At 39.4% G+C, this 19,106-nt stretch overlaps 2 protein-coding genes and 1 long non-coding RNA gene across 4 annotated transcripts in view; 1 reads left to right on the plus strand and 2 right to left on the minus strand.

Annotated features, from left to right (window-relative positions):
* Positions 1 to 1,438: 1,438 nt before the first annotated feature.
* LOC117337579 lies at positions 1,439 to 8,291 on the plus strand. The gene is made up of 5 exons (XM_033898620.1): positions 1,439 to 1,636; positions 3,929 to 4,476; positions 5,078 to 5,111; positions 5,527 to 5,650; positions 6,731 to 8,291. The coding sequence occupies exons 1-4, from the start codon at positions 1,486 to 1,488 to the stop codon at positions 5,604 to 5,606; spliced, it is 813 nt and encodes a 270-aa protein (XP_033754511.1). The 5' UTR covers positions 1,439 to 1,485; the 3' UTR covers positions 5,607 to 5,650; positions 6,731 to 8,291.
* A 7,901-nt stretch (positions 8,292 to 16,192) lies between these two features.
* On the minus strand, positions 16,193 to 18,439 carry LOC117337500. Its single transcript, XR_004534849.1, has 2 exons — positions 18,390 to 18,439; positions 16,193 to 18,329 (listed from the first exon to the last, which is right to left on the minus strand). It is a non-coding gene; the product is annotated as an uncharacterized LOC117337500 (long non-coding RNA).
* An 84-nt stretch (positions 18,440 to 18,523) lies between these two features.
* Positions 18,524 to 19,106, minus strand: part of LOC117337499 — a 59,583-nt gene continuing 59,000 nt past the window's right edge. The window contains exon 5 of one of the 2 annotated variants that reach the window (XM_033898508.1): positions 18,524 to 19,050. The gene's annotated coding sequence lies outside the window, so the exon portion shown is untranslated. Of the gene's footprint in view, positions 19,077 to 19,106 lie in introns of both variants that reach the window. The other variant, XM_033898507.1, reaches the window with a different exon arrangement.

Genomic DNA, 19,106 nt, shown 5'->3' on the forward strand with positions numbered 1-19,106 from the left:
TCTAAAGAATGTAACCGTTTAGGTGCAGCGGACTGACCATTTAATAATTTATGATACCATACTCAGTATAGCAGAAGACAAGTAGTAAAGAATTAGCCTCGCTTTGTCGGAATTAATTTCTGGATCTACTGTAGCGGAACTGGACTGGGTCAATCATAGGCAACCAGTGCAGGTAGCTCAATTGGTAGAGCATCAGGCTAGTGTTAGGAGGTCCCGGGTTCAAATCCTGGTCTGATCGTGCATTTTTTCACTCCTCTTACACTACTAATAGCTGATCAACAATGTTAAAGATAACGTTTACAAGTAGGCCTACATACAATCTCTGTTCAGATTTGTTTTACCTGTAAACCCAAGGCTTCTTACGAAGCGACTACTTTAATCACACCTGGCCATATATGCCCAGGGCTACGGAGACAACGCTCTCAGTGAATCCTATCGTTACACCGTCATGTTTGACCGCTGACACTATGCTGGCTTCTAAATAGTTTTCGCTGGTGAGGTACTGCATTGGGTATTTAACAAAACTGAAAACCGTTGTAAGTATGTAAAATTCCATTGAAAATGTATACTGTACCCATAATGAACCCCAGGTTACCTTGCACTTTTACAATCCAAAGACATACTATTTGTGTATTTCACCTATACATTGCCCAAGATTAGCAAATCCAATGGCAAGATTTATTTCCTTTCAAAAATCCAGAGCAATTTCTGGAACTAGCATCATTATAAAAATAAAACAAGACGTTTATCCATTTGTCTGAAAGGTACTGCATCAATGTTTTACCCGAGTATTGATTATAAATACCAAAAAATCATTGACACATGTACCTACCCCCTCTGAATTGGTCTATTGTTACATAGGGTAGGTGAGTTTGTAACACTAAAAGTTTAAGACTAAAATGTATTTCTAGAATATAAGCATAGGAGTACCTTTGTAAATGGCATATGGTTATCCATAGAAAAGTATTATTTCGTACCTGTTACTTGTTTTGAGATAAAAAATAGATTTTTTTTAAAAGTTTCTACTTCTTCTCGCTGTTAACAAACAAACCAGTTTGGTTTATTAGGAAGAGTTGGTAGACCTTTGTGAATACAAGAGTGTTCCATTTTCTAAAGAAACAAGTAAAACCATAGCTGATCTCGCAAACATCTTGGTGTTTGTACAAACTATTTCAATAGCAAGTAATATTTACTAGAAATCTGGTCATGAACCTTAAAGATAACGTATACAAGTAGTCCTACTAGCCACTTCAGAACATCTTTCGTGAGCAAATTTAATATCAGTGTAACCAAATATATAACACAATGATGATTTCACTGAATAGCTATTTTGGTCACGTTGTTAAATTCGTGGAATAACTCAAAATATACATGTATTTCAAAACGAAAGTAGAAAGTCTTAATCACCTAAGTGTTTGAACAGGAAATGAAATTGATGTTTTACAAGCGTCCTGAGGAGTTCGAAAACGCAATTTACTTCTCAAAATGGACGAAACTCCGAATGTTTGTCTTTGCCACGACATGAAATGGCGAGCCAAGTATCATTTCATAATGAACAGACTGCATGGGAGGTTACAGCAAGTCCAATTGAAAAGAATTGCTCGAGTCATCTGTGCGTGTCAGATTGATAATGCAGGTGTGTATAAAGCCGTTTCCCGTTTATCGCAATACAACGTTATAGGTCACAGCCCCACATAATGACATACCTGTTCGGTATAGGTATAATAGCCCTGCATTTGAGCGATAGTTGCTACTTTAAGTAAATTATGGATTTATAACAAAAAAGGGGCGTCATCTTTTTACATTGTCCAATCACGGGCACCTGTGGTCCAATATATAGCCAGTGTGTGTAGTACAAATCGAGGATGTTGGATATTAACCCAGTTGCGACTTACCAGCCAGTGCCTATGGTGACACTGTACATTTGCACAAGAACTGTTATCTAACTTTGTGCTAAAATTAAAATTAATGTAATGAACTGCACTGTAGTTTATAACCACTTGTAGTATTTAGTGCAAATGTAATAGGAACCCCGCCCTACACCTTTTACGTGGTGTAAGGGGCAGGGGAAACTTGGGCCAGGTGGTGATGTTAATTTACCACAGTGACAAGTTTCTGTAGAAGAACACACAATGTAGAATCTACTATATACAAAATGTAGTATATACTGAAAGTGAACATGTTGATGGTATTAGGCCTACATAGCAATATAACTGTTCATGGATATTCACCTAGCTAGCATCCATTATTTTGTTTCAGTATAAGAAGAAAAAGTATGGGTATTCATATTTTATAAATCATTTAGAGCAATGGTACGTAATTTCGCACACCTGACAATTTTTTGCGTTTTTCCTCCAAGTGGTCGAGGACTGTGCTTTTTTGTTTATATGTTGACTAATGTCAAACTTTAGTGGAACTTTTAGATACCTTTTTTTCAGATTAAGTTCATTTTGAAAACAAAATTTAACTGATTCGACTTGCTTCCAATAAAATGGATACCGGATGATTAAATATTTCATTTAAAATAATACCAGTTGTTGATTGGGATGTGAATTTGCAAATATTCAGGGAAAATATCATTTGATCAGATTATAATCAAAACTGACTACAAACCCACTAAAGTAACAGCGTTGACCTGCAGACATCCCATCATTTTCGCCGCTTTGTTTACATTACCTTCGCAGGGAGCGGTCATTATTCAAAACAAAAATGGAGGTAGATTGACACTTTTCAATTTAACATTATTTTGATTTCAAAGATTATTTTAATCATGGCATTGGGTTTAGTCTTAGTTCAGCATATTGTACATGTCTACAGAATGGCTGAAAACTATTTTTACCAACAAAATTAAAGAAGTTAGATGGTTATGCGAAATTACGTTCCCGATCGCCTTCAAACCCATCAATAAACACAAGTTAACAACACAGTGATACGTGTGTGCACATCATGTTACACACTTGTATGTTACGAAGCATTTGTACATCTAACAATGTGAGGTATTCTTTCTCGATTTGAAATTAATTTGATGGAAATGTATTTAGATACACACCAAAAGTGTGTGAAATTACTTACCCCTCAACCTGTAGCTACCTGATTGGTTGAGCGTAAGACTTCTAAGCCAGAGCTCTTTGGTTTGATCAATAGCAGAATCCCTGAAATGAATAGGTACTGGTAAATAGCTCACCTCACGAAGGGCAAGTGAGCTTACTTTGTGGAACATTGACAATTATATCTTGCCATCTTTTGTCTGCTGGCAAGCTGTCCTTCTGGTGTCAACTTTTAAACAACTTATCTATAACCAAGATGCCCAGAGCCCTGATACATGAATCAGGCCTGTAGTATCTGAGATGAAGTGCTACCAAGTTAGCTTCAATAATGTTGCTCTGGACGACAGATGGATAATTTCTGACAGACTGGTTGTCGTCAGAGCTACGATTCCTTTCCATTGATGATAGTGTTGCAAAACAATGAACCTGGAAAATGCTACAAATAGCGGATGTCATGTAACACCGTAATATTTGGTATAATTAATAATTTCAAATGTAATGTATAATAGTCTACCGTCACATCTGGAAATCTTAATTTGCACATTCCAATATACTTCTCAGAGTTGTCCAAGTATTCCGCCACGATACTTCTCCGAGAACTCTCCAAGGTCAATGTTGGACAAAATGCCTAAAAACTTTTCAATAACCGAGAGGCATAGAAACCTGATATTGGACCAGTATAATGCTTGAATGAAAGGCTGAATCATTCATTTAAATTAATAAAAGTAGCCCACTCTTATACTCGAATAAGGTGGTAATCAACATCTGTTTGAATTATCTTGATCAACTAGTTGCATTGCAAACCCTTAGACCTCTCCTGTATAATAATTTTTTTCATATTGTATTTCCATGGTATAATAATATTCATGCATACATTGTAGGTCCAAATAGCAGCAAACAAAAACTTATACAAGAAACTTTGGCTGAAAGATGGGCAGCAGTCTCAACAGAAAGTCTTACAGCAGCCAAACCATACTTCGAACATTTTATAGCAGAACAGGATCCTTGTGAGGAATTCCATGGATTTCTTAAAAATTTCCGAGACCAAATGTTTCAGGCTAAGTTGTTAAGTAACCGTAACAGCAGTGCCAGCAGGTTCCTATACATTCTACAACAACTCCTACAGAACAGTAGATGCAGCATCCTGGATCCCATAGCAACCAACCCACAAGCAAGGAAAATCAACAAGGAGGTCATTGTTTTGTCTGCCCTGCGTGATGTAGATGTGGGGAATTTTATTGGGAGGAAAGGTGTGAGACTGAGAAAGATAGCTGTAAAGGGGTCGAAGATTGATATAAAATTCAATGCTGGCACCAAAAATGTGGAGGCACATATTGTGTGCCCAGAGGCAGGAATGCAGGCACTCAAGGAACGGTTGGAAAAAGAGTCTAAAATATTACGAGAAAGCCGAGACCAACACGAAGAAGCGGTATGTAAAATTTATAGATCATGTGATATGTGATTCTGGCATCAAAAGAATATGTGATTGGTAATGACAATGTTGACTTTTTCACGTGAGGGACATTATCAAAAAAGTATGAATCTTATAAAGCTAAAGAATTAGAAAAAAAAAAAAACCCAAATATAAACGATGATATAGGCAGGTGTTCTGTGTCTAGCAGATTTATCTGTATTGTGTGTGATCTGTTCCTGGTATCTTCTGGCCAGTTGTTTACAATTAATTGTTATGATATGTATTTGATTAATTGATTGATTGAAGGAACACATCAAATTAGAATAACAAAAACAAAAAACAAAACAAAAAATAGCATGTTACCATTGTTATCTGCTTCAGTCATTCTGATTAAGGAATATTTAATTTTTGTTGAGCAACATGTTATGTTATTATATACATCTCTTGAATGAGGAACAACATGTTATATGTTATTATATACATCTCTCCATGAGGAACAACATGTTATGTTATTATATACATCTCTTGAATGAGATCATGTTTGGTGCTCTGGACACTTATATACAATCATGATCACTGCTCTTCTTGCTCAAGAAGAATTAATTTTCTTTTCCAGGTGGCAAAGTATCAACGAGAAAAGAAGGAGCTGGGTGAGTTTTTACCTGTCATTATTTTATAACCTGGCACTCAGGCAGACAAGTCGTGTTTAGTGAGGGGAATTGGTTACATTTTTATAATAACAATATTCAAAAAGAAATTGTATTAACAAGAAAGTATAAATCTGTTGACAGCTGCATTGACTATCTTTCATGAAATATTTCTTGTAAAGGGATAGATATTTCATAATTACATTGTGAAGTTGATTGGAACCCACAGATGTCAATGACAATGTTAATATTGCTGTCTTATCATGTAAAGATATTTCTTTTCCTTGTCAAATTCTGTTTGTTTTTGCCAAGATAGTAGATGCCAAGACACCTTGGATTTCCTGATTCTATTTTACTCAGGATAACTGTTACTGGATGATAACGATGCAGTCATTTATCTTCTGTTTTCTTCATTCAGCTCGTGGTGGTTTAGCTGGACTTGAAGTAGACTCAAATGACGAGGAAGATGATGATGATGATGATGATGATGATGATTGAAATTGCACAGACAAAAACTGGGAAGAGACATCTTATCAAAATTTGTGAGTCCAAAAAAGATATGTGTGTTAAGGGTTTTATTTTATTATTATTTTTTTCTTCTGAATACTGTTGGGCCCAAATTAAAACTATTAGAGCTACCTGTAATACTCAAGCAAGAATTCTACCCAAACACAGGAATTATATGGATAGTTCCACTACCAGTAAACAGTGTCTTAAAACCTCTCCACAGTTATCTCCCCTCCTTCATCGTTATTGTCACAGTGTGACATCCACAGTTATCTCCCCTCCTTAATTGTAATTGTCTGGGTGAGACATCCACAGGTTATCTCCCCTCCTTCATTGTTATTGTCTCAGTGTGATGTCCACAGTTATCTCCCCTCCTTCATTGTTATTGTCTCAGTGTGACATCCACAGTTATCTCCCCTCCTTCATTGTTATTGTCTCAGTGTGACATCCACAGGTTATCTCCCCTCCTTCATCGTTATTGTCTCAGTGTGACATCCACAGTTATCTCCCCTCCTTCATTGTTATTGTCTCGGTGTGACATCCACAGGTTATCTCCCCTCCTTCATTGTTATTGTCTCAGTGTGATGTCCACAGTTATCTCCCCTCCTTCATTGTTATTGTCTCAGTGTGATGTCCACAGTTATCTCCCCTCCTTCATTGTTATTGTCTCAGTATGATGTCCACAGTTATCTCCCCTCCTTCATTGTTATTGTCTCAGTGTGACATCCACAGTTATCTCCCCTCCTTCATTGTAATTGTCTCAGTGTGATGTCCACGGATTATCTCCCCTCCTTCATCGTTATTGTCTCAGTGTGATGTCCACAGTTATCTCCCCTCCTTCATTGTTATTGTCTCAGTTTGACATCCACAGTTATCTCCCCTCCTTCATTGTTATTGTCTCAGTGTGACATCCACAGTTATCTCCCCTCCTTCATTGTTATTGTCTCAGTGTGACATCCACAGGTTATCTCCCCTCCTTCATCGTTATTGTCTCCCCTCCTAAGTCTTTTATATTGTGGACATCATTTGTAGGTCCAAATTCTGTTGTTTATTGTAACATTTATCTTATAAAATGTGCATTATGAATCATTCATTTATTTGTGATACTTTTCCAGGTGCTGAGTGCCTAGGAATTACTGACCAGATGACAAGATGATGCAGGAATATTAAAACTGTGATATATTGATGATCCTGAAACACTGGCTCTCTACAAAACTCTACAATCAAATGTTGTTGGAAGTCTGTGCTGCCCTATGAGAAAATGTTGTTAAGAAGATTTTATGTTGTTTTATGCTCAGATTTTAAGCTCAGAGTGAAGGAAGATTTTACTTTCAAAATTGTTAGGTGATAAAATACATGTTTGTTGAAAGAGAAATGTGTTAATTCCCCATGGAATATAGCAGATGTAAATATACAGAAATAATCTGTATTTCTAACTGTGAAATATTGATAGTACATAAATATATTGACTGGAGAAACAGTACTGATTTTGTGGAAAATCTTTTTGCCAGCATTTTAGAAACAGTATAAGTTCTGTACCGTTCTTCAAATGGATTAAACCCAATAAACATCTACATCAACATAAAACTTCTCCAGGTACCGAGGGTAGTGCTGCGGTCATTACAGTAACAGTGTGAAAAAAAGAAGCAATACAGTGTATTACTACAAAGTAACAAGGAAGGAAATATGTTATTTATGAGTATCATTTTCTCTAAGGTGTACACCACTACCTTATGAGTATCATTTTCTCTAAGGTGTACACCACTACCTTATGAGTATCATTTTCTCTAAGGTGTACACCACTACCTTATGAGTATCATTTTCTCTAAGGTGTACACCACTACCTTATGAGTATCATTTTCTCTAAGGTGTACACCACTACCTTACGAGTATCATTTTCTCTAAGGTGTACACCACTACCTTACGAGTACCATTTTCTCTAAGGTGTACACCACTACCTTATGAGTATCATTTTCTCTAAGGTGTACACCACTACCTTATGAGTATCATTTTCTCTAAGGTGTACACCACTACCTTATGAGTATCATTTTCTCTAAGGTGTACACCACTACCTTATGAGTACCATTTTCTCTAAGGTGTACACCACTACCTTATGAGTACCATTTTCTCGAAGGTGTACACTGCAGACATTGCACCATAAACAAGCAGCTTATACTCTTGATATACCCAGTACTAATATATGTCTCCGACAATACGCCTGTTAGTAAGCCAATTCATATCGAATGCTGCTCAGTAAATTACTTACAAATGTGAATGTCCTTTGATAAGCCTACCCCAGGGGCGGTTATGTGTTTGTCCCCTGGGACAAATGTGAATGTCCTTTGATAAGCCCACCCCAGGGGCAGTTATGTGTTTGTCCCCTGGGACAAATGTGAATGTCCTTTGATAAGCCCACCCCAGGGGCGGTTATGTGTTTGTCCCCTGGGCTTATTACAAGGATAAAAATGGTTGTTCATGCATATGTTTCATTAATATCTGAATATTTCATAGAATTAATTTTGATATATGATCAAAACATGTCAACAGACTGTCTGTACAAGGCTTCTCAATAAATGTGTGTTTATTTGCATCACTAAGAAAATCACTGATATCCATATATCTGCTAACAGAATTTTTTTTCATTGAATAGAAATAAAATATGATGTCTCAAAGTAATTGAAGTTTTTTGTTTGTTTTATATTTGTCTTGCAGTTCAAGCAAGGTGATGTCCTGGTGCAGCATTCATCACCAAGGTGATGTCTTGATGCAGCACCAATCACCAAGGTGATGTCTTGATGCAGCACCAATCACCAAGGTGATGTCTTGATGCAGCACCAATCACCATGGTGATGTCTTGTTGCAGCACCCATCAGCAGGATAATGTTTGGTGCTGCATCATAACCAAGGTGATGTTTTGGTCAGAGGAGTTGGCTTCTTCAGGATGATTTAATGACAAATTTTGTCCCCTGAAGTACTGAAAATCTGGGCACATTTATATTGTTGATCATGATGTCATATAATGGAAGTCATGTCATTCTACTATTTCTATAACATACAATGTTGTTCCATCACGTTTATGTATCTACTTTAGACATATGACTTCTATCTGTAGGCAGTTAAGGGTAAGACCTTCCTCCAAGTAACTAAGGTGTAGGATCATCTATCAGGGTAAGATCATCCTCCAAGTAACTAAGGCGTAGGATCATCTATCAGGGTAAGACCTTCCTCCAAGTAACTAAGGCGTAGGATCATCTATCAGGGTAAGATCATCCTCCAAGTAACTAAGGCGTAGGATCATCCATCAGGGTAAGACCATCCTCCAAGTAACTAAGGCGTAGGATCATCTATCAGGGTAAGACCTTCCTCCAAGTAACTAAGGTGTAGGATCATCTATCAGGGTAAGACCATCCTCCAAGTAACTAAGGCGTAGGATCATCTATCAGGGTAAGACCATCCTCCAAGTAACTAAGGTGTAGGATCATCTATCGGGGTAAGACCATCCTCCAAGTAACTAAGGCGTAGGATCATCTATCGGGGTAAGACCATCCTCCAAGTAACTAGGGCTTAGGATCATCCATCAGGGTACGACCATCCTCCAAGTAACTAAGGCTTAGGATCATCCATCAGGGTACGACCATCCTCCAAGTAACTAAGGCGTAGGATCATCCATCAGGGTAAGACCATCCTCCAAGTAACTAAGGCGTAGGATCATCTATCGGGGTAAGACCATCCTCCAAGTAACTAGGGCTTAGGATCATCCATCAGGGTACGACCATCCTCCAAGTAACTAAGGCTTAGGATCATCCATCAGGGTACGACCATCCTCCAAGTAACTAAGGCGTAGGATCATCCATCAGGGTAAGACCATCCTCCAAGTAACTAAGGCGTAGGATCATCTATCAGGGTAAGACCATCCTCCAAGTAACTAAGGCGTAGGATCATCTATCGGGGTAAGACCATCCTCCAAGTAACTAAGGCGTAGGATCATCCATCAGGGTAAGACAATCCTCCAGGTAACTAAGGCTTAGGATCCTCCATCAGGGTAAGACCATCCTCCAAGTAACTAAGGTGTAGGATCATCTATCGGGGTAAGACCATCTATCAGGGTAAGACCATCCTCCTAGTAACTAAGGCGTAGGATCGTCTATCGGGGTAAGACCATCCTCCAAGTAACTAAGGCGTAGGATCATCTATCAGGGTAAGACAATCCTCCAAATAACTAAGGCGTAGGATCATCTATCAGGGTAAGACCATCCTCCAAGTAACTAAGGTGTAGGATCATCTATCGGGGTAAGACCATCCTCTAAGTAACTAAGGTGTAGGATCATCTATCAGGGTAAGACCATCCTCCTAGTAACTAAGGTGTAGGATCATCTATAAGGGTAAAGCCATCCTCCAAGTAACTAAGACGTAGGATCATCCATCAGGGTAAGACCATCCTCCAAGTAACTAAGGTGTAGGATCATCTATCAGGGTAAGACCATCCTACAAGTAACTAAGGTGTAGGATCATCTATCAGGGTAAGACCATCCTCCTAGTAACTAAGGTGTAGGATCATCTATCAGGGTAAAGCCATCCTCCAAGTAACTAAGACGTAGGATCATCTATCAGGGTAAGACCATCCTCCAAGTAACTAAGGCGTAGGATCATCTATCAGGGTAAGACCATCCTCCAAGTAACTAAGGCGTAGGATCATCTATCAGGGTAAGGCCATCCTCCAAGTAACTAAGGCGTAGGATCATCTATCAGGGTAAGGCCATCCTCCAAGTAACTAAGGCGTAGGATCATCTATCAGGGTAAGACCATCCTCCAGGTAACTAAGGCGTAGGATCATCCATCAGGGTAAGGCCATCCTCCAAGTAACTAAGGCCTAGGATCATCTATCAGGGTAAGACCATCCTCCAGGTAACTAAGGCGTAGGATCATCCATCAGGGTAAGACCATCCTCCAAGTAACTAAGGCGTAGGATCATCTATCAGGGTAAGATCATCCTCCAGGTAACTAAGGCGTAGGATCATCTATCGGGGTAAGACCATCCTCTAAGTAACTAAGGCGTAGGATCATCCATCAGGGTAAGGCCATCCTCCAAGTAACTAAGGCGTAGGATCATCTATCAGGGTAAGACCATCCTCCAAGTAACTAAGGTGTAGGATCATCTATCAGGGTAAGACCATCCTCCAAGTAACTAAGGCGTAGGATCATCTATCAGGGTAAGACCATCCTCCAAGTAACTAAGGCGTAGGATCATCTATAAGGGTAAGACCATCCTCCTAGTAACTAAGGCGTAGGATCATCTATCAGGGTAAGGCCATTCTCCAAGTAACTAAGGCGTAGGATCGTCTATCGGGGTAAGACCATCCTCCAAGTAACTAAGGCGTAGGATCATCTATCAGGGTAAGACCATCCTACAAGTAACTAAGGCGTAGGGTCATCTATCAGGGTAAGACCATCCTCCAAGTAACTAAGGCGTAGGATCATCTATCAGGGTAAGGCCATCCTCCAAGTAACTAAGGCGTAGGATCATCTATCAGGGTAAGGCCATCCTCCAAGTAACTAAGGCGTAGGATCATCTATCAGGGTAAGACCATCCTCCAGGTAACTAAGGCGTAGGATCATCCATCAGGGTAAGGCCATCCTCCAAGTAACTAAGGCCTAGGATCATCTATCAGGGTAAGACCATCCTCCAGGTAACTAAGGCGTAGGATCATCCATCAGGGTAAGACCATCCTCCAAGTAACTAAGGCGTAGGATCATCTATCAGGGTAAGATCATCCTCCAGGTAACTAAGGCGTAGGATCATCTATCGGGGTAAGACCATCCTCTAAGTAACTAAGGCGTAGGATCATCCATCAGGGTAAGGCCATCCTCCAAGTAACTAAGGCGTAGGATCATCTATCAGGGTAAGACCATCCTCCAAGTAACTAAGGTGTAGGATCATCTATCAGGGTAAGACCATCCTCCAAGTAACTAAGGTGTAGGATCATCTATCAGGGTAAGACCATACTCCAAGTAACTAAGGCGTAGGATCGTCTATCGGGGTAAGACCATCCTCCAAGTAACTAAGGCGTAGGATCATCTATCAGGGTAAGACCATCCTCCAAGTAACTAAGGCGTAGGATCATCTATAAGGGTAAGACCATCCTCCTAGTAACTAAGGCGTAGGATCATCTATCAGGGTAAGGCCATTCTCCAAGTAACTAAGGCGTAGGATCGTCTATCGGGGTAAGACCATCCTCCAAGTAACTAAGGCGTAGGATCATCTATCAGGGTAAGACCATCCTCCAAGTAACTAAGGTGTAGGATCATCTATCAGGGTAAGACCATCCTACAAGTAACTAAGGTGTAGGATCATCTATCAGGGTAAGACCATCCTACAAGTAACTAAGGCGTAGGGTCATCTATCAGGGTAAGACCATCCTCCAAGTAACTAAGGTGTAGGATCATCTATCAGGGTAAGACCATCCTCCAAGTAACTAAGGTGTAGGATCATCTATCAGGGTAAGACCATCCTCCAAGTAACTAAGGTGTAGGATCATCTATCAGGGTAAGACCATCCTACAAGTAACTAAGGTGTAGGATCATCTATCAGGGTAAGACCATCCTCCTAGTAACTAAGGCGTAGGATCATCCATCAGGCAGCTGATGGGTAGGGCAGCCATTATACAACTGAGGAGTAGTTGTTTTTGTATAAAAGAATAGTTATTATGTATAACAGAATAGTTATTATGTACAACACAATAGTTATTATGTACAACACAATAGTTATTATGTACAACACAATAGTTATTATGTACAACACAATAGTTATTTTGTATAACACAATAGTTATTATGTATAACACAATAGTAACTATATGTATTACACAATAATAAAAGCAGAAAACACTGCAATTGCATTGAGCAGTCCATTCAAAATGGTTGTCTTCTTGTGAAGCTCAATGTCTTTAGAAAATAAAATAAATAGAAAATTGAATGGTTTCCCATGAGATATAACGTCTGACATATATGACCGAATAAACAGATAGTTTTCACTCGTGCTTCACAACTGTCTAGCACTCGTGAAAAATATTGATATTCTGTCATACTTGTGAAATATATGTTATATTCTGTAAACCATTCAATATCCTCTACGTATTATACTGACAATAGTTATAATACTGATATAAATAAACATCTATGTATTATAGTGACAATAGTTATAATACTGATATAAATAAACATCTACGTATTATAGTGACAATATTTATAATACTGAGATAAATAAACATCTATGTATTATAGTGACAATAGTTATAATACTGATATAAATAAACATCTACGTATTATAGTGACAATATTTATAATACTGATATCAACAAGAGATCCCAGAGGGATCTTGGCGCCCACCATTGAATGTTCTTCATAGGTTCCATGTCAGATTGATCTTTTCTCTACTTTTCTCTTCTTCTAAGTCTTACATGTACTAATCTGTGTAAATTCAGAAACAGCCTCTAGTACTTTTCAAACAAGGGAAACCTATATATAAAATTTAAGAGTAAGGCACCAAGGGGAACCTATATATGGAATTTGAAAAAGATTCCTTCATTAATTTCTGAGAAATAGCGATAACAAACTTCAATTGTCAAAATCCAAGATGGCTGCCTGTCGGCCATGTTATTTTCCGATTAGCCTCAAAATGCAATATGCATAACTAGGCACCGAGGGGAACCTACATATGAAATTTCAGGAAGATCCCTTCTGTACTTTCTGAAGATTAGCGATAACAAGAATTGTTTACGGACGGACGGAGGGACGGAGGGACGGACGGAGGGACAGATGGACGGACGACGGACGCAGGGCGATTTGAATAGCCCACCATCTGATAATGGTGGGCTAATAAACATCTATGTATTATAGTGACAATAGTTATAATACTGAGATACCTTCTTAGAAATAGCGATAACAAACTTCAATTGTCGAAATCCAAGATGGCTGCCTGTCGGCCATGTTGTTTTCCGTTTCGTCTCAAAATGCAATATGCATAGCTATGCACCAGGGGGAACCTACAAATGAAATTTCAGGAAGATCCCTTCATTAGTTTCTTGGAAATAGCAATAACAAACTTCAATTGTCGAAATCCAAGATGGCTGCCTGTCGGCCATGTTGTTTTCCGTTTCGTCTCAAAATGCAATATGCATAGCTATGCACCAGGGGGAACCTACAAATGAAATTTCAGGAAGATCCCTTCATTAGTTTCTTGGAAATAGCGATAACAAACTTCAATTGTCGAAATCCAAGATGGCTGCCTGTCGGCCATGTTGTTTTCCGATTAGTCTCAAAATCCAATGTGCATAACTAGGCACCGAGGGGAACCTACATATGAAATTTCAGAAAGATCCCTTCAGTACTTTCTCAGAAATAGCGATAACAAACTTCAATTGTCAAAATTCAAGATGGCTGCCTGTCGGCCATGTTGTTTTTCGATTGGTCTCAAAATGCAATATGCATAACTACACACCGAGGGGATCCTACATATGAAATTTGGAGAAAGATACCTTCAGTACTTTCTCAGAAATAGCGATAACAAACTTCAATTGTTAAAATCCAAGATGGCTGCCTGTCAGCCATGTTATTTTCCGATTAGCCTCAAAATGCAATATGCATAACTACACACTGAGGGGAACCTACATATGAAATTTCAGGAAGATCCCTCCAGTACTTTCTGAGAAATAGCGATAACAAACTTCAATTGTCAAAATCCAAGATGGCTGCCTGTCGGCCATATTGTTTTCCAATTGGTCTCAAAATGCAATATGCATAACTAGGCACCAAGGGGAACCTACATATGAAATTTGAGAAAGATCCCTTCAGTGCTTTCTGAGAAATAGCGATAACAACCTTCAATTGTCAAAATCCAAGATGGCTGCCTGTCGGCCATGTTGTTTTTCGATTGGTCTAAAAATGCAATATGCATAACTACACACCGAGGGGATCCTACATATGAAATTTGAGAAAGATCCCTTCAGTACTTTCTCAGAAATAGCGATAACAAATTTCAATTGTCAAAATCCAAGATGGCTGCCTGTCGGCCATGTTGTTTTCCGATTAGTCTTAAAATGCAATATGCATAACTAGGCACCGAGGGGAACCTACATATGAAATTTCAGGAAGATCCCTTCAGTACTTTCTTAGAAATAGCGATAACAAACTTCAATTGTCAAAATCCAAGATGGCTGCCTGTCGGCCATGTTGTTTTCCGATTGGTCTCAAAATGCAATATGCATAGCTATGCACCAGGGGGAACCTACCTATGAAATTTCAGGAAGATCCCTTCAGTACTTTCTCAGAAATAGCGATAACAAACTTCAATTGTCAAAATCCAAGATGGCTGCCTGTCGGCCATGTTGTTTTCTGATTGGTCTCAAAATGCAATATGCATAGCTATGCACCAGGGGGAACCTACATATGAAATTTCAGGAAGATCCCTTCAGTACTTTCTCAGAAATAGCGATAGCAAACTTCAATTGTCAAAATCCAAGATGGCTGCCTGTCGGCCATGTTGTTTTCTGATTGGTCTCAAAATGCAATATGCATAACTACACACTGAGGGGAACCTACATATGAAATTTCAGGAAGATCCCTTCAGTACTTTCTCAGAAATAGCGATAACAAACTTCAATTGTCAAAATCCAAGATGGCTGCCTGTCGGCCATGTTGTTTTCTGATTGGTCTCAAAATGCAATATGCATAACTACACACTGAGGGGAACCTACATATGAAATTTCAGGAAGATCCCTTCAGTACTTTCTCAGAAATAGCGATAACAAACTTCAATTGTCAAAATCCAAGATGGCTGCCTGTCGGCCATGTTGTTTTCTGATTGGTCTCAAAATGCAATATGCATAACCACACACCGAGGGGAACCTACATATGAAATTTGAGAAAGATCCCTTTAGTGCTTTCTGAGAAATAGCGATAACAAACTTCAATTGTCAAAATCCAAGATGGCTTCCTGTCGGCCATGTTGTTTTCCAATTGGTCTCAAAATGCAATATGCATAACTAGGCACCAAGGGGAACCTACATATGAAATTTGAGAAAGATCCCTTCAGTGCTTTCTGAGAAATAGCGATAACAACCTTCAATTGTCAAAATCCAAGATGGCTGCCTGTCGGCCATGTTGTTTTCCGATTGGTCTCAAAATGCAATATGCATAACTACACACCGAGGGGATCCTACATATACAATTTGAGAAAGATCCCTTCAGTACTTTCTCAGAAATAGCGATAACAAATTTCAATTGTCAAAATCCAAGATGGCTGCCTGTCGGCCATGTTGTTTTCCGTTTCGTCTCAAAATGCAATATGCATAACTAGGCACCAAGGGGAACCTACATATGAAATTTGAGAAAGATCCCTTCTTTACTTTCTGAGGATTAGCGATAACAAGAATTGTTTACGGACGGACGGACGGACGGACGGACCACGGACGCAGGGTGATTTGAATAGCCCACCATCTGATGATGGTGGGCTAATAAACATCTATGTATTATAGTGACAATAGTTATAATACTGAGATAAATAAACATAGAACACTGTTATTGAAGCTGATACAACTATTTTATTATTAAATGATGATGCAGTTAACCTAGAGCTTCAATACGAATTCCAGATTACAGTCTATATACACTATGACTACTTCAGACCATCTATATACACTATGACTACTTCAAAAGATTCTAGTCAGAGACAACATGTCAACATTAATGTGTTTATGTCGTGTAGTTTATGGTAAAGCTGTGGAGGGTATTATTAGACCCAATGTTACCATTCATGATGTTGACAATTTTTATTAATGATGAGCTCTCGACTAGTCAAGTGGTCCATCTCGGGTCATTTTTATTGCACCGTTAAAACAGACAGATTTTAATACAATGCTGTTAGATTATTATGTACTAACTTTATACATGAATCAAATGTAGAGATAAATATATACAAAAGGTAAAACAGACCCCTTAATTAACATAATAAAGTATGAAGAGTTGCCTTAATTAACATAAAATATAATTACAATATAAACAGTCAATGTAATTAACATAACAAAATCATGGCCGTATGTAAATGAATAACAAAACTTTCTATTTGGTATACATAAACACTATCATGTATACCAGTAAAAAAATGACTGTAATTGACACCATGGTCATCAGTGTATGTACTTGTCACCAGGTAGTCCTACCCTCTCACAGGACAATCCCCAGGTATTACACCTGGACATCAGTGTCACCAGGTAAGTATAGTCCTACTCTCTCACAGGACAATCCCCAGGTATTACACCTGGTCATCAGTGTCACCAGGTAAGTATAGTCCTACTCTCTCACAGGACAATCCCCAGGTATTACACCTGGTCATCAGTGTCACCAGGTGAGTATAGTCCTACTCTCTCACAGGACAATCCCCAGGTATTACATCTGGTCATCAGTGTCACCAGGTAAGTATAGTCCTACCTTATCACAGGACAATCCCCAGGTATTACACCTGGTCATCAGTGTCACCAGGTAAGTATAGTCCTACTCTCTCACAGGACAATCCCCAGGTATTACACCTGGACATCAGTGTCACCAGGTAGTCCTACACTCCCACAGGACAATCCCCAGGTATTACACCTGGTCATCAGTGTCACCAGGTAAGTATAGTCCTACCCTCTAACAGGACAATCCCTAGGTATTACACCTGGACATCAGTGTCACCAGGTAAGTATAGTCCTACCCTCTAACAGGACAATCCCCAGGTATTACACCTGGTCATCAGTGTCACCAGGTAAGTATAGTCCTACCCTCTCACAGGACAATCCCCAGGTATGACACCTGGTCATCAGTGTCACCAGGTAAGTATAGTCCTACCCTCTCACAGGACAATCCCCAGGTATGACACCTGGTCATCAGTGTCACCAGGTAAGTATAGTCCTACCTTCTCACAGGACAATCCCCAGGTATGACACCTGGTCATCAGTGTCACCAGGTAAGTATAGTCCTACACTCCCACAGGACAATCCCCAGGTAATACACCTGGACATCAGTGTCACCAGGTAAGTATAGTCCTACTCTCTCACAGGACAATCCCCAGGTATTACACCTTGACATCAGTGTCACCAGGTAAGTATAGTCCTACTCTCTCACAGGACAATCCCCAGGTATTACATCTGGTCATCAGTGTCACCAGGTAAGTATAGTCCTACTCTCTCACAGGACAATCCCCAGGTATAACACCTGGTCATCAGTGTCACCAGGTAAGTATAGTCCTACCTTATCACAGGACAATCCCCAGGTATTACACCTGGTCAGCAGTGTCACCAGGTAAGTATAGTCCTACCCTCTCACAGGACAATCCCCAGGTATTACACCTGGACATCAGTGTCACCAGGTAAGTATAGTCCTACACTCCCACAGGACAATCCCCAGGTATTACACCTGGTCATCAGTGTCACCAGGTAAGTATAGTCCTACCCTCTCACAGGACAATCCCCAGGTATTACACCTGGACATCAGTGTCACCAGGTAAGTATAGTCCTACTCTCTCACAGGACAATCCCCAGGTATTACACCTGGTCATCAGTGTCACCAGGTAAGTATAGTCCTACTCTCTCAGAGGACAATCCCCAGGTATTACACCTGGTCATCAGTGTCACCAGGTAAGTATAGTCCTACTCTCTCACAGGACAATCCCCAGGTAATACACCTGTCATCAGTGTCACCAGGTAGTTCTACCCTCTCACAGGTCAATCCCCAGGTATTACACCTGGACATCAGTGTCACCAGGTAAGTATAGTCCTACCTTATCACAGGACAATCCCCAGGTATTACACCTGGACATCAGTGTCACCAGGTAAGTATAGTCCTACCCTCTCACAGGACAATCCCCAGGTACCGGGTATTCATCGGAGTATAACTGTCTACCTTAGCTGGCGGAGTTACAAAGACAGACTGATTAACGGTGACTTAACAATGATAAGTGTTAGGTAGGTTACCGGCCCAAACTTATACATTCAGATAAATGTAAATAGAACACTGCATGCATGTTATATAAGTTGATAAAGAACATTACAGATATACAAATATTATAACTCACCTGATACAAGTAGAAATATTATAAGTCACCTGATACAGGTAGAAATATTATAACACACCTGATACAGGTAAGTGTTGGTCAGTGAAGGTTACTTATTGCACATTGAAATATACACTTAACAAATGAAGAAATATCCTCTCAATTTCATTGACAGCCACACCCGTATTCATGTAGACTCAACTTGTATTGATGTTCAGTCAGAAATGTATTCAATATGTTCATACATAAACAGTCCAACTTGCACAGAGTATAATTTACCTTAATTATCTTTGTGTAGTAACCTGTATCCATGTAGAGTCCATTAACACGTATCCATGCACAGTCCATTAACCTGTTATCTATGTAGAGTCCATTAACCTGTATCCTTGTACAGTCCATTAACCTGTA

This window comes from Pecten maximus, chromosome 11, assembly GCF_902652985.1.
Source record: "Pecten maximus chromosome 11, xPecMax1.1, whole genome shotgun sequence".
NCBI classification, from domain to species: Eukaryota; Metazoa; Mollusca; class Bivalvia; order Pectinida; family Pectinidae; genus Pecten; species Pecten maximus.